Source organism: Ranitomeya imitator, chromosome 4 (genome assembly GCF_032444005.1).
Source record: "Ranitomeya imitator isolate aRanImi1 chromosome 4, aRanImi1.pri, whole genome shotgun sequence".
NCBI lineage: Eukaryota > Metazoa > Chordata > Amphibia > Anura > Dendrobatidae > Ranitomeya > Ranitomeya imitator.
The window spans coordinates 192288062-192303100 of NC_091285.1; the positions used below are offsets into that span (position 1 = coordinate 192288062).

At 41.7% G+C, this 15039-nt stretch overlaps 1 protein-coding gene across 1 annotated transcript in view; it reads left to right on the forward strand.

Moving 5' to 3' along the window:
• The first annotated feature begins 562 nt into the window (after positions 1–562).
• The window catches only part of SNCB (synuclein beta), a 78715-nt gene continuing 64238 nt past the window's right edge, over positions 563–15039 (forward strand). The window contains exons 1-3 of the mRNA XM_069764187.1: positions 563–996; positions 1093–1142; positions 2192–2328. Of these exons, the coding sequence (XP_069620288.1) occupies positions 2208–2328 (121 nt within the window). The 5' untranslated portion in view covers positions 563–996; positions 1093–1142; positions 2192–2207. The remainder of the gene's footprint in view (positions 997–1092; positions 1143–2191; positions 2329–15039) is intronic.

Genomic DNA, 15039 nt, shown 5'->3' on the forward strand with positions numbered 1-15039 from the left:
ATATATTTGTACTAATGTATTATTATTATTTCAGATTATTTCAGTGTGTTTCTTATATTTAATAATTTTGTTAATGATAATGAAAATATTGATAACATATCTGGCAGCACTGAACAAGGGGACAAAAACCAGTTACAAAGAACGTCATTTGAATTTGGAAGAATTTCATAATTAGTGTGCATGATAGAATACTGATATATATATATATATCTGCATTTATACTTGTTTTGGTACCTGAAGCAGGCAATTGGGACCAGAAGGAATAATTTTATTTCTATAGCGCCAACATATTCTGCAGCACGTTACAATTTAGGAGGGTCTTGTACTGACAATGAGACATTACAGAATGACACGTAAATCCGATAAAGGAGTGAGGGCCCCTGCTCTTACAATCTATGACGCATATTTCATATTAATGTAGTATTTCATATTATTGGGGGAATCATAATATAGACTGTAGAAACCTATTGGCCCATGGAACGAAAGAATTGAAAAATGACTCCGCTGTGACCTAGCTATGGGTTCATGATAGTAACTGATGTGTGTCTGACCTCATCATGTCTGGTGGGAAGAGGGAAGTTATAGAGCAACCTTCCATGAAGGAGAAAAGGTCAGAGATGAGAGCTGAGGGAGGGCTTTGCATTTTACATATGTAATTTATGAGCATGTTGGGGGCTGGTAATGAAAGGCTAAGTTCTCCCATCTTTTAGCAGCAGGGAGGGGGCAGCTATTGACTGTGGGCTCCTGCTTGTGATATCTGCTCTTGTGGATCTCCTACCACAAGGGGGTAGACAGCACACAAGCATTGAGCACTTCCAAGCATAGCTTCATCTAGGAGACAGAGGCGGGGGTAGAGCTGACAGAGTAGCATCCCATGGCTCTGTAGCACTGACACTGCCTGCTGAGGGACCCCCTGAGATCTCTACATCTGAACCCTCCTCTGCTTCATCATTACATAGAGAGAGGACTAAAACCAATTTACCCTCTGAACCCCAGGTAAGAGGGAGAGGGGCTGGCAGAGCTGCATTTAAAAGGAGCTTCATCCCAGCTGCTCCATCTGTCTGACATTTTCCTGCCTTTTTTCACTTACAGGCAGCCTCTTCCAGACAAGCAACAAGACCTGGAAAAAGCTTGGGACTGAGGTGAGCACTTGCATGTCTCATTTTCTTCTCGTTGTTAATTGCATGGTTATCCAACCTAACCTGTTTGCAGGGCCCCTAGGACACGAGAGAGTGGGGGGTTGTTGCATCTGGCACAGGAGAAAAAGCCTTGGTTGTTCTCGTCTGCATCATGCCTGGGGAGACAATTCCATGTCTACTAATGTCTCCTGATGGTGTGGGAAACGCAGAATATAATATAATCTCCCGTTACGTGGAAGTCAGGGTAACAGAGGAAATTTCCGGATGCTCGGGGAGGGTGGAACTAAGGTGTCATCACAGCAATTTCTGGTCTGTCATCATCTGCTGTCTCTCGTATAATCACAAGATGGCCAAACTGTTGTGTTCATCTCTTCCATCCTAGTATTTTCATTTATCTTTTTTTTTTTTGTTATATATTTCCAGATTTTGCTCACGAAAACTGTGATGTATGTATACAGGGTAATGCTGGGATTTCTGCACCTCCCCCTTGTACCCTTCCTCCTTTATTTTGCGGAGGAAAAAAAAATCCCAGGTTTCAAGGACATCAGGCCAATATGGCACAATTGTGGTGATTGGATAATGGCCGAAGAATACACCTGTTCATGCTTTGTGCACACACCTTGCGTGTCTGCACGGTATCAGCATCATTATGAATGGGCACATATCGGCGTGTTTGTGTCTTATTCTATACAAATGAGTAGATTACACCGACATGCAAAGAGCAAAAGGAATACTTACACCCAATACGTCCAAGCAGTTACCTTCATAGCTGGAGTCAACAGGAGTCTCAGATTAGCTTATGTATTGGGATGCTTAATAAATATATACATATATATGTCATATCTGGAATGTGGTGTATACTATACATTTTCCTGACTCATTGTCCCCCCACACATTCTATCAGAAGAACGAGGAATATACTAATCTGATGTGAGTAGGGGTAGCTTCCGATTGGAAAAGCAGGTCAGAGTGAGCTGCAGGGGCTTCTGCTATCATTCTGCTTCCTGTGCTCACACTACTAAGCTGCTGCCTCCTCTCCCTCCTCTCTGCAGACTGCAACAGATCAAAATGGATGTTCTTATGAAAGGCTTTTCCAAAGCAAAAGAAGGGGTGGTGGCCGCAGCTGAGAAAACCAAGCAAGGGGTAGCAGAAGCTGCGGAGAAGACCAAGGAAGGTGTCTTATATGTGGGTAAGTATCTCAAGTCTTATCTCTGACCGGTGCTCCACAAGTGCCTGCTGTCTTTAACGATTTATCTCATGGCTTTACTCATTTGCGTAATCCTTGGCAGATGTAGTCTGTAGTAAAAAAGCAAAACAAAAGACACCATATTCATTACGGTCTAAGGTGAGCTGAGAATTTAGAATTGACTGTATCGAACAAACTTCTGAATTTCTTGCTCAATAGTTAGGTGAATTGTAGCTGGTTAAATGGAATATTTAGAAAAGCTTAAAAGCTATTTACAGCAAAAAGAAAACAAGCAAAAAGAAAATGTCATCAACCGTAAGGCAACAAGTCTGCAAAGTTTATATGAAAGGATTTTTTTTTTAGGATGCTCATTTGCATATTGCCTCTTCAGGGGCTTGAACTCTACAGCGCCACCTGTTGGAAGCAGGAATCCTGCAAGTCACTATCGACCCTTTAAAGGGCCTTGAAATGAGACTTAGGGTAAAAGCCAAATCAGAATCTCAATTTGCAGACACAGTGTTTCGGGGTGTTGCCCCTCGTCAGTGCAAAGCATGAGATCTGATTTAGCTAGGTGAGAGGCCCTGAGCTGAGGTCTAAGGGGTAAGGTTTCTCCTTGTGGAGAGTAACCTGCCTGACATGCCAGTGTTAGAGTAAGTTCACACAGGGCGTTTTTGCTGCTTTTTTTTTTTTGTGCAGCAAAACCTGATCATCTTGGCAGGAAAGAAGTTGCGTCAAAACGCAGGTTTAGGTGCGTTTTTGGTGTGTATTTGGTGTGCTTTTGGTGTCTTTTTTTTCTCTTTGTCCATGCTAATGTCCTTGAATTTTCAACAGGCAAAAACGTAGCAAATAATGATACCTGCGTTTTTGCAGCGTTTTTTTCAACAGCCATTCAAGTCAATGGGTGAAAAATGCTGAAAAAAGGCAGCAAAAACGCTGAAAGAAGTGACATGCTCTGTCTAAAAAACACTGCAAAGCACAAAATACAACAATATTTAAGAACAAAGTGTAGGCCATAAAGAGGGGATCACCACAAACACATGAATCTTAAGTAAACCTTTTTATTAGGTGCAAAAAACACTCAAAAAACATTAAAAACATTAAAACAGTCACACATGTGACATGACAGAACATTACATAAGCTCATAATACAGCTTAAAGCCAAAACCATATCTCAGAATGTGCAAAGAAAGTGTGCGGTGTCCAAATAGATAACCTGTTGCCAGCAGTTAATAACCAACATCCCACGCACTAAAAAAACGCAATAAATATCCATATCGTGTCCGCAGATATAATGGACCTCCCAAGTTCAAATGAAGATCTCATAGGCTTTGCTCGTACAGTAAAAAGCAGCTGAAAATTAGCACAAAAAAAAAAAAAACACGCTGCAAAAATGCCCTGTGTGAGCTTACCCTAAGGAGACTTATAAGCCATCCAGTGCTCCTCTTTGAAAATAGTTAGGATGCTCATGGTTACAGCGAATAACAAGGAGCTGTCCAGTGCTGAAATCTCAAAATCAATGAAAATCCTGATATTTCTTTTAATAATTAGGCCAGGTACTGACGAATATTGTATCTTATTTTTTTATCTTCTAATTGTAGATTTTCTGTTCTATTTTTATTGGGGGCAGCCATTTTGTCTGAGCCTTTTTTTCACAGCTGTTAGAAACATGCATTAAAGCCACTACATTGACCATAGACGGAAACAGTTTGGAGATGATTCATTGTCTTTTGACCTATGCAGGGTGGAAGAGGAGGCAAACTGTGACCATTAGTTATTGTGATGATTAATTGGTGACTGCTGAAAATTGATCGCTACGTAACAGGAAATGTCATTATATTAGAAGTCTCAGTGACCGGAGTGAAAATTGCAAGATTTCGGGATTTTTTTTTTTCCCCCAAAATATAGCCATTGAAAAGGAAAATTAAAAAATCAACAAAAATATCAAAATCGTTAGAAAAATGTGTAACATAGAAATTTGATTTACAACAGGGCATTTTCTGATAACACATTCCCTTTAAAACACGGTGCAGGATTAGTAAAAAGGATTTACTTTTTTTCCCAGAAACAGCACCACTTCTGCCTACAGGCTCTGTCTGGTATTGCAGCACACGCTCAAATGGCAAGAAAATGGAGCTCTATAAAAGCAATTGAATGAACGTCAACCAACACAACATTTTGGTGTTTTACATACACGCAGCCATATATGTGTGTGCGTGTATATATGTGTGTATATATATATATATAATATATATATGTGTGTGTGTATATATGTATATATATACACACACTTAACATGGGTATTTTGTAATATTTACAGCTATAGTATATTCCGATACATATAACTTATTGAAATCAGTCATTTTCACAAAGAACGGTTGCACACGTCCGAAACGCGTTGCTTTGCACATGTCTGGCTTGTATCCAAATTTTTTATAATATCATGGAATAAAATCCATTTCCAAGTAGAGATGAGGACAGTTCGTAATGGACAGATTAGTGTCCAGAGCTCAGCTCCGAACACGGACTGTTCGGCGTTAAAGGGGAGATCCAGGAATGAGAGAGACATTTTTCTTTTTCCCAGATCCAAACTCCGGGTCTCCATTGTTTTCAGTGGGGTTTGGATTCAGGTTCAAGTCTGGACTAAAGTTCGGGTACCGCAACCTGAACTTCCACTGGTCCGCTCATCCCTACTCCCCAGCTTATATAATAAGGTTATGCAAAAACACGCGCATAAACAAGTGAATTTTCACAGTATACATTTACACCTACATGGCAAGAGAGGTGCAAGTTACCGCATACTTGAGAGAGTAGCTATCTCAGAAATTAACCCATTACAAGGATAGCATATAAATAGTCTCCATATCAAACCACAGGAAAAGGGCAAAGAACCCTGCAATGATTGATGAGGTTATCGGCAAGAAGATGTTTATTACCTTAATAAGCTCTATCCGTGCATGTCCCTGAGTGACACTTCTACATGTTTATGTAATGATTTCTTGGCATCCTCAGCTGTTCTTTCTGGCTAAACATGGGTTAATTAGAGTTAATCTTGGTAGCTCTTTGTGTATAGCTGAGTCTATGTCCCTCTGGGCTTCTTGGATCAAATGCTGAACAAAATTAAATGGCCGCTATCAAGGTCTGTTTCATGAGTCGTTCGTTATTCAGACAGGCAAAATTTTCTCTCAGAAGTGAGTGGTGCTCAATGATTATTTTAGGGGAAATTGTGTGTTAGTGTGTTACCTCTATACATGATAGGTGACCTTGGCATTGATGTGTTTCCCTCAATATGAACATTACAGTCAACAATACCCTTATTCTATTCTGTACTAGATTATGGCCCGATTCTAGCGCATCGGGTATTCTAGAATATGCATGTCCACGTAGTATATTGCCCATCCACGTAGTATACAGCACAGAGCCACGTAGTATATTGTCCAGCCACGTAGTATACAGCACAGAGTCACGTAGTATATTGCCCAGTCACGTAGTATATTGTCCAGCCAAGTAGTATATTGCCCAGCCTTGTAGTATACAGCACAGAGCCACGTAGGATATTGCCCAGTGACGTACTATATTACCGAGCCACGTATGTCACAGGTTAAAAAAATAAAAAATAAACATACTCACCTAATGATCCGAGGGCCCCTTGTAGTTGAACATACTCACTAATCTGGTCGCTGCTCCTCAGTTTCCCGTCTCTCCGCTTCCTGGGATCCAACGGCGCTGTGCAGATGGGCGCGCGGCTGCCGCCATCTTGCGTTCCCAGGATGCTTTGCGAAATTACCCCTATGACTTAGCGGTTTCGCGAGACCGCTAGGTTTTATGGGTAAGTTCGCAAAGCATCGCTGGGAAAGGAAGATGGCGGCAGGCGCGAGCGGCTCAGCGGGCAACGGAGGGTGAGTATAGCAGGTTTTTTGTTTTTGTACTATTTTTAACATTACTTTCTTTTACTATTGATGCCGCATAGGCAGCATCAATAGTAAAAGGTTGGGGACACACAGGGTTAATAGCGGCGGTAACGGAATGCATTACCGCCGGCATTAACCCCGTATTAGCGGTGACCGGAGGGGAGTATGGAGCGGGCGTCTGGACACTGACTGCGGGGAGTAAGCAGCGGAGCGCCGGGGACACTGACTGCGGGGAGCAGAGAGCCAGGGAACACTGACTGCGGGGAGCGGAGCGCCGGGGACACTGACTGCGGGGAGCGGAGCGCCAGGGACACTGACTGCGGGGAGTGGGCGCCGGCCACTGACTGCGGGGAGTATAGAGCGGCCATTTTCATCCAGACTGTGCCCGTCGCCGATTGGTCGCCGCAAAACAGCCACGACCAATCAGCGACTTGGATTTCCATGATGGACAGAGGCCACGACCAATGAATATCCGTGACAGAAGGACAGACAGGCAGACGGAAGTACCCCTTAGACAATTATGTATATAGATTGTTCTGACGCCTACCTACATTCTGGCAAAAGACAATTCCATTTGAAACTAATTTGGAATTAATCTTTATCACTGGAGATAATTTCATAGCTCAATTTACAAATAATTAAATACAATATATTAATAATGCACCCTATCAGCCTCATTTAAAAAATTATTAAAAATGTATGACATGTTCTATATAGAAAGATCGGTTGTTAGAACGAGAGCCCAAGCCTTACTTTAAAAACCCGAGTGTGAATACAAAGCCAATAATGAGGCCCCCAACTTAAAGATATTGTCCCCTTTCAGATAATGTTTAGCCACTAAGGCTATGTGCCAACGATCTGGAATAGCAGCGTTTTGGATGCAGCAGACCTGCGGCTCACGCGAGGAGATGGATATGTGGCGTGTCAATTTCTCTTGTGGAGGCGGAATGTATGGGACGCGGTGAATCCGCACGGTTCAGTGAACACATGCGGATTCACCTGCGTTCAATAGATGGCAGTGCTTTGGATGCAGCGAACATGCGCTGCGTCCAAAGTGCTGCCACTTCCGGATCATCTGCACATACCCTAATGTAGTGTGTTGAGAAACAACTTTCCCTGGGTTTATCAGTGAATCTCAACCACTGTTTCCTGTGTCTGGCATTGGCTGTGGAGCTAATGTCAGGTCATCACATCGACAGCCAATCAGTGAGTGGAGCGACTTTTGAATGGGGCATTCTGTCTACACCGGCAGAGCCACTTAACTCATTGATTGGTTTTCACAAAGTGAAGTCAGCGGCATAGCCGATTCAAGAAGACACCGGGAACAGCGGTGGAGACTCGTTGGGGGAGCCGGGGAATGTGAGTACAAGGCATACTCTTGTTGTTTAACAAAAAGCAGCCTGGGGGCGACAAATATTTGAAATGGGACAACCACTTTAATTCATATTAGGAAGCTCCTTATATGGTGTACTTGGACCTTTTGGACTTCTCAAGCTCCAAGGCATTAAAGCAACTGCAACCTTTGCACCCACTTGCAGGACAACACCTAAATTCCTCAGTCCAACGTAGATAGATCTTGGTTGGATTGTTTTTTAACTAATGGAAACTAAGATCCCCAATGATTCTATCAAATTTACCCTTGGGAAGTCTCTATTTTCTCAGAGGCCAGAACTGCGTAGAATAATGTACTGTTTAGCCACCATAAATAACAGAAATGTGATGGAATAAAAACTGGCAAAAGTCAACTGATGATATTTTATAGCTGAAAAATCTTGTTGAAAATGGGATTGTTACTGGAAAAAAATGTTTGTACTGGCTGATTATCAGGAACTAGAGTACCCAGTAATGCTCTGTTCCTTCAGCCTCAGGTTGCCGATCATCCAATAAAAAAGCAAAATTCTTGTTCGAACACTTTGTATTCAACTACAGAAAATTGAGCAAATTTGTTCAAGACTGATCATTGCCCTGAAGTAAAAAGGTTATAATATCAATAATATCATTATCTCCTCTTGCTTTGTAAGTCTGTGAAAGTGTTTTGTTCCCTCAGGAGGACATATCAGCTCATGTAAATGAGATCAGTATAGAAATCTTTGTACATAATTTATTTTGCATGCCCACAATAACATTGGATCTTTATGCCCAGGTTTTAGGCAAACATTGTTTTATAGTTTGGCAAAATAGATTATCTAGTAATAACAGAAAGACAGTGAGCTAATATCATTCAGCTATGCCATAACATGATTAATGAGGGTCTGATCTATAGGACCCTCACAGATTCTGAGAACACAAGCACAATGGGCCCCCCGTCCAAGCCACGTACTGCCTAACCATAGTGAATCAACTGAATTCAACCTGAGAAAAGTGAAAAATTCTAACCATAAATATAATAGTTTTTAGCTAGTTATAACTAGATTGTGAATATGACCTGGACTGCACATTGCCTCCCAGATTGGGTAAATGGAATAAGAGAAACCCCAGTGTCCTGTTAGCGCCAAATTCTAGTGGAATTCGATGATTTGAATGCATAGGGATGGACTGTGTTCCCCTTTATATCCCTATGTAACATAAATCCACATATCAAATGAATTCGCTGAACAATCAAAACATATTGTTTGCCTGCCAAGGTGTGATTATGAAGGAGTTGACTTACAAAAATAGTTTCACGTGCACAACACAGTGATAGCAATTGCCATGTGTTCATAACAATAAATTATATTCTAATTAAGTTACTGATGTCGTTCTGAAAAAAGTAAATCCTGTCGAGAGCGAGGGTGAGACACCAGAATGGAAAATGCATGATTTAAAAAAAAAAAACAGAATCTGTCGCTCTGCCATCATTTGACCTCATGTTTCTTCCGCTTTTCGCCGGATCCATCGTTGTGCGTTTGTTCGACTGATAAAAAAAAAAGGTTCGCATGTCCGTTTTCTCCGGCCGCTAGAAAACAAATTTTAAAAAGATCTGGCAAAAAACGGATGAAACGTGAGGCCATCAATCACAATCCGGCACTAATACAAGTCTGAGAAAATACGGACCCGGCACTAAGTTTTTCCGGATCCGTTTTTTTCAAAATTCGCCGGATTGTGCCTGACGGCAAAAACCTGATGTGTGAAAGCAGCCTTAGACGGTCACATTGGGTAATGAATTGCAGATCTTTAGAGATGCTGTGATTTGTGTCCCGAATTAAATGGATTTAGTTTCTTCTGGTGCTGAAGAGGTTAACAACACTTTCTATGCTGGTCAGAAACATGCAGCTCCATTTCAGCAGCTTCTGATCTGGTCATTACCTCTTCCTAAATAAACTGGTCAGACCTTCTTGTCCCTGCCAGTGAAAGATTTGTCTTCCTGTGCTGTGTGCTAAAGCTGAGTGGTTGAAGTAGAGTTGTAGTAGTGTTCTATGGTTTGCTGTAGTACGTGTGTGTTTATCTCCTGGTCCCTGTTCCTGTTCATTTCATTGCTCCCTGTCACTATCCTCCTTCCTATTGTTGGTTAGTGCTTTTGTATGATAGAGGTTTTCTGTTATCCCTGTTTGGTCTTTGTGTCTTGTTTACGTTACATTTATGTCCTATGCATCATGAAGTGTGGGAGGGTTTAACAGGAGCATAGTAGGGTCGGGGACTCTGGCCTCTCTACCTTCAAGAGTACTCCTGGGACAGGGTAGTTAGGGTCCCAGTTCCAGAGACAATTTGAGGCCCACCTTCCTTACCAAAGACCGTCATAGCGTGACAGGGCTGAATTGATACCACAACAGCAGAGGGAGTGACCCACACGCCATGCAGCACTCATGCTGTAAGGCAAAGCTCCCATGACCCTAAGTCACACCATCGCACAGGCACATCACCACAGCAACAAAGGCTGCCATACAGCACCATAGTTAAAAACTCACCTTCCACATGGTCTAAGACAGAAAGCGGAGAGTAAAGATAGGTAGAACTCCTCTTGTAGTTTTCTGGGCCAAACATAAAGATTTAGGAGGAGTTCTGGTACTAAGAACAACAAAAAAAGAGGGTGAACAGTATGCAAAATGTTACAACTATAGAAATAAAGACATGAACTGGACATCCAAAAATTCTTCTTAACGTCACTTTTCTATTTTTTTCGTCTTGTGATGTTCAATGATGTATTTTGCACTAAATTATTGTGGCACGGTCGGTTCGTGAATTTTGTGCAAAATCAAAAATCCTTTTTATTTTGTTCTTTATCCGGCTTTGAAACTTTATAAACCAAAAAGATGCATGTTCCATAAAAATGTCCGAACGTTTGCTAAAAAATGACAGGCGTTCGTAAAATCACTTCAGGGACTACAGTAGAACATTTGTACTAAAGTTTGGAAAAATTTTGAAAACCTAAATCCCACCCACAATCATGAATATGGAATCAAAACGGGCGATCGCATGTAACATAGACTTTAAAGAAGGCCCAGATGAAAAATAAGTGAATAAATGAAAAACAGGCATTTCTCAGTTTTCAGAGCCAAAATGTTGCCATATTTATAGACTAATAATATCCAATCATTTTCGTTTGGTAATGTCGATTTCTGGGAATATGTCTTGTGACCAGTGGTCTGATACCTGAGACGTGCACCCATATCTAACTTGAACTTGTTCTTTCTAGATAGATAAATAGAAATTAGGTCAATATAGACTTGTGGTAGTGGTAGCTGATAGATGTGAGGAAGGTAATAGAGCATGATACATTTCTCTAAAATGGTCATCTACCTTTGGGGAGGGAAAAATTTTTATTTTTTACATTTTTTTTTATTGTATTTACATTTACATTAAAATGTTTGCTCCATTTGAATTCTACAGCATCTGTCTGAATTCATGTGATGAATATATAGGAAAACAAGGTCAACATTTTTCATGAAACCCATTTGCAAAAAGGATTTTTAGCCCCAAATACGTGCATTTAAGTAAAAAATTATATTGTACCCAAAGTTGGACAACCACTCTCCACCCATTATGGTAAAACCACAGTAAAAGCCATAATATAATAGACACACTTACAGTATAGTATGGGGGATGATAAAGCACGGACATTTTACCATTAGAAAAAATAAACCCAAGGGTCGTGTTATTATAACATAGTTTTTATGCTGTGGCATACACGCATTAAGAATTTATTGTACTACAGCACAGCTTTATCTTGTCTTGTCGAATTACTCAAATGTATTTTGTTAGGATGAAAAGCAGCTGCTGAGAATATAAAGATTGCCATAACCCATTTTATAACACCTACTGTATGTGGTTGTCTGCAGGCGGAAGCTATACTTAACACCTTTCTCTATACATCGTTGTATCATGAGATTATACTCCAGGGACATGAGTGTGAAATTACTAACACTCATTCTATATATGGTCTAATGTAATATCACATAGATGTTTTTCTGACAGGGTGATTAGTGACCTGCATTTTATAATGACTTACACTTGCAGAAATGCAGCAGCAGCAGCTTAAACCAATGAGGAGAGTCTCAGACTACCGCAGACACTCTGCATATATTATAAACAAGCTATAGTCAAAGATTACATTTCTGCTGTACTAGAACTGAGCTAACCACCTACCCCCCCAAAAAATATACAATAATAATAATCATTTAAAAATAAAGCATTATGTATGGACTGTGTCACGAGTTTACCGCGACAGAGAGGAGCCAGAAGACCACAGCGTCTGATTTCTCCTACTGCGGCACTGATTAGAAGCACTTCAGATTCATATTAAATGGTGTAAATTTCTTTTAACAGTGCATGGGTTAATCTGCTCTGTAGAGAGCTCATGGAGTGTTAAGGCTCTCAGCTGTGCACTGTTTGCCTCTCCCATTTCCTATATAAACTGGGCCCTGGCTAGCACCCATTGTCAGAGTTAGCTTATGATGCATGGCTCGAGGTTGTTGTTGGTTATTATTGGAGAAGGCGTTTGGTGGATTTATCTGTGACTGTTGCTCAATTTTGAGTGTGTGATAATTCCTTTACTTCTCCTGCTTTAGTTTACCCCCATCCTCCACTCCCCGGTACATATTTCTGTTATTTGTGTCAGCATATTTGTATGTTTGGTATGTTTCTTTACCCCTGTTCGTATTACCTTTTTATTCTGGTTGGTGTATTACGGTGCACTACTACTCCCCCCTCCCTTGAGTGGGGAAAAGTTCAGACTGAGGGTGGATTTAGGAGCTAAGGCAAGGTACGTGGCCTCGGCATCTTTACCATCACAAATAATCCGGGGAACAGGGCGAGCTAGGGTACCCTTAATGTTAGGGACAGGGAAGGAGCACCTGGTCCCAGGACACCTGACAACAAAGCCCTGACAGACTGACATAATTTTGAGCTTATACCTGGCCATGTTTGTTTAGGCATATATTATATGTGAAATTACACAACACAGTGATGTGATATGTGACGTTATGTGATGTACGTGCCGTAGTAGTACAAAATTTAAAATGAGCTTCAAGAGGGAGGGATAGGGTGTGGTGAAGCAAATTCATCAACATTATGTGGTGTCAGTTATGCCATAAATTTACGACAGTCCCTCACTGGAGTATAATTTCTTGTGGAGTAGCACACCATTTGTCCTATGTGCCTACTTCAATAAAGGGGACCTTTCAACATTGACCAATCATAAGCTGGCAGAAACACACTGGGGAAAAAAAGAACATGCCCCCACAATAGAACAGGTTCACTGAGACATGTATGGATAGTCTGCACTCCGCAATGTGTGTGTGAGTGATGACGTGCTGGATCACAGCAGACCTGAGTGTGATAACTATCAGTTTTCAGCTCTCATCTACAGCAGACATAGTGGGGAAGGAGCATTGCTGATGAGCTGAGTCTCATTACAAGCGCTTCTAGAAGCTCTCCTCTCATAGTGCTGTCAATTCTGACAATCATAAGGAGGTCTCCACATATAATGGGAAGAAATATGCCTCCACTGTAGATTAGAACAGGCTCAATGTGAGTCGCAAAGTCTGGTTTCCTCACTGCAGAGTGATTACATGTGCTGGAGCACAGCAGACCTGAGTGTGACTAACCGCTTTCATCTCATGTTTCATCTCCAGCAGTCATTGTGGCCGAAGGGGCAGTACATCAGAGTTGGTAGTCATGCATTTCCATTGACAATGCTAATTAGTGTGTTTGGTTTTGCCAATAACGTTTCTATGAACTGTAGTGGAGAGTTATTATAATTATTTTTAATGAAACTAAATGTCTGCAGCATTGCCCTTCCCCCCCACACACTGACTGTTAGCGATGTCTTAAAGGTAGCCTCTTCTAAGCTATTGTGATGTGAGAAAAAGAATGAAGTACACAAATTCAGGTAAATCTCTCTGGTAATGCCCACTTGTACTTAAAAATAAGTTAACTGTTTTGGTGCTGAATACTTTGAATATTAAGATCTCTTCAGTGGAAGGGCGAAATGAAAAAAAAAGTTTTATTCTGCTCAGCAGTGCCAATTACATTGTTCAACATGACAAATTTCGTGAAAGGTTGTCTTTAAGGCCTCAAGGACACAGCCCTCTCCTGGTTCTCCTCCTACCTCTCTGACCGCTCCTTCACTGTATCTTTCGCCGGCTCCTCTTCCTCTCCTCGTCCCCTTATTATCGGGGTTCCGCAGGGCTCAGTCCTGGGCCCCCTCCTCTTCTCTCTATACACTGCCCCTATTGGACAAACAATCAGCAGATTTGGGTTCCAGTACCATCTCTATGCTGATGGCACCCAATTATACACTTCTTCCCCAGACATCACCCCCACCCTAATTCAAAATACCAAGGATTGTCTGTCTGCTGTCTCTAACATCATGTCCTCCCTCTATCTGAAACTAAATCTCTCCAAAACTGAACTACTTGTGTTTCTCCCTTCTACTAACCTCACTCTACCCAACATCGAAATTACCCTGGAGGGTTCAACCATAACTCCCAAGCAGCATGCCCGCTGTCTTGGGGTGATATTCGACACCGAACTTTACTCCCTATATCCGATCACTCACTCGCTCCTGTCACCTGCATTTTAAAAACATCTCCAGAATCCGACCTTTTCTCACCTTTGACACTGCTAAGACTCTTACTGTCGCTCTCATTCATTCTCGTCTGGACTACTGCAACTCTCTTCTGATCGGTCTCCCTCTTTCCAAACTTTATCCTCTCCAATCCATCTTAAATGCGGCAGCCAGGGTCATATTTCTGTCCAGCCGCTTCACGGATGCCTCCATCTTGTGCCAGTCATTACACTGGCTACCCATTCGCTACAGGGTCCAGTATAAACTCATCTCTCTCACCCACAAAGCTCTCCACAGTTCTGCACCACCTTATATCTCCTCTCTCATCTCCGTCTATCGCCCTACACGTGCCCTCCGTTCTACAAATGACCTAAGACTAACATCCCCCGTTATCCGAACCTCGCACCTCCATCTCCAAGACTTCTCTCGTGCTGCGCCAGCTCTCTGGAATGCACTTCCCCAGACGATCAGACTGATACCTAGCCCCGACCTATTCAGGCGCGCTTTAAAAACCCATCTCTTCCAAATCAACTACTCTGTAAACTAACTTTGTCCTGTTCCCTCCTTCCAAATATTATCTGCATGTGAATCTGCACCCTACTATTCATCTGTCTCCACACCCTCCATGCACATAACTGCACTTGATACTTGACTATTGCACTTAAACACACGGGCTGATGACCGGATCATGCAGCTTTATATGAAAATCCCTATTTATTATAATTGCAAGACCTGAAATAACAAGCACTTTTCACCTATTGTGTCCCCCCATTTCCTTGTAGATTGTAAGCTTGCGAGCAGGGACCTCACCCCTAATGTCAC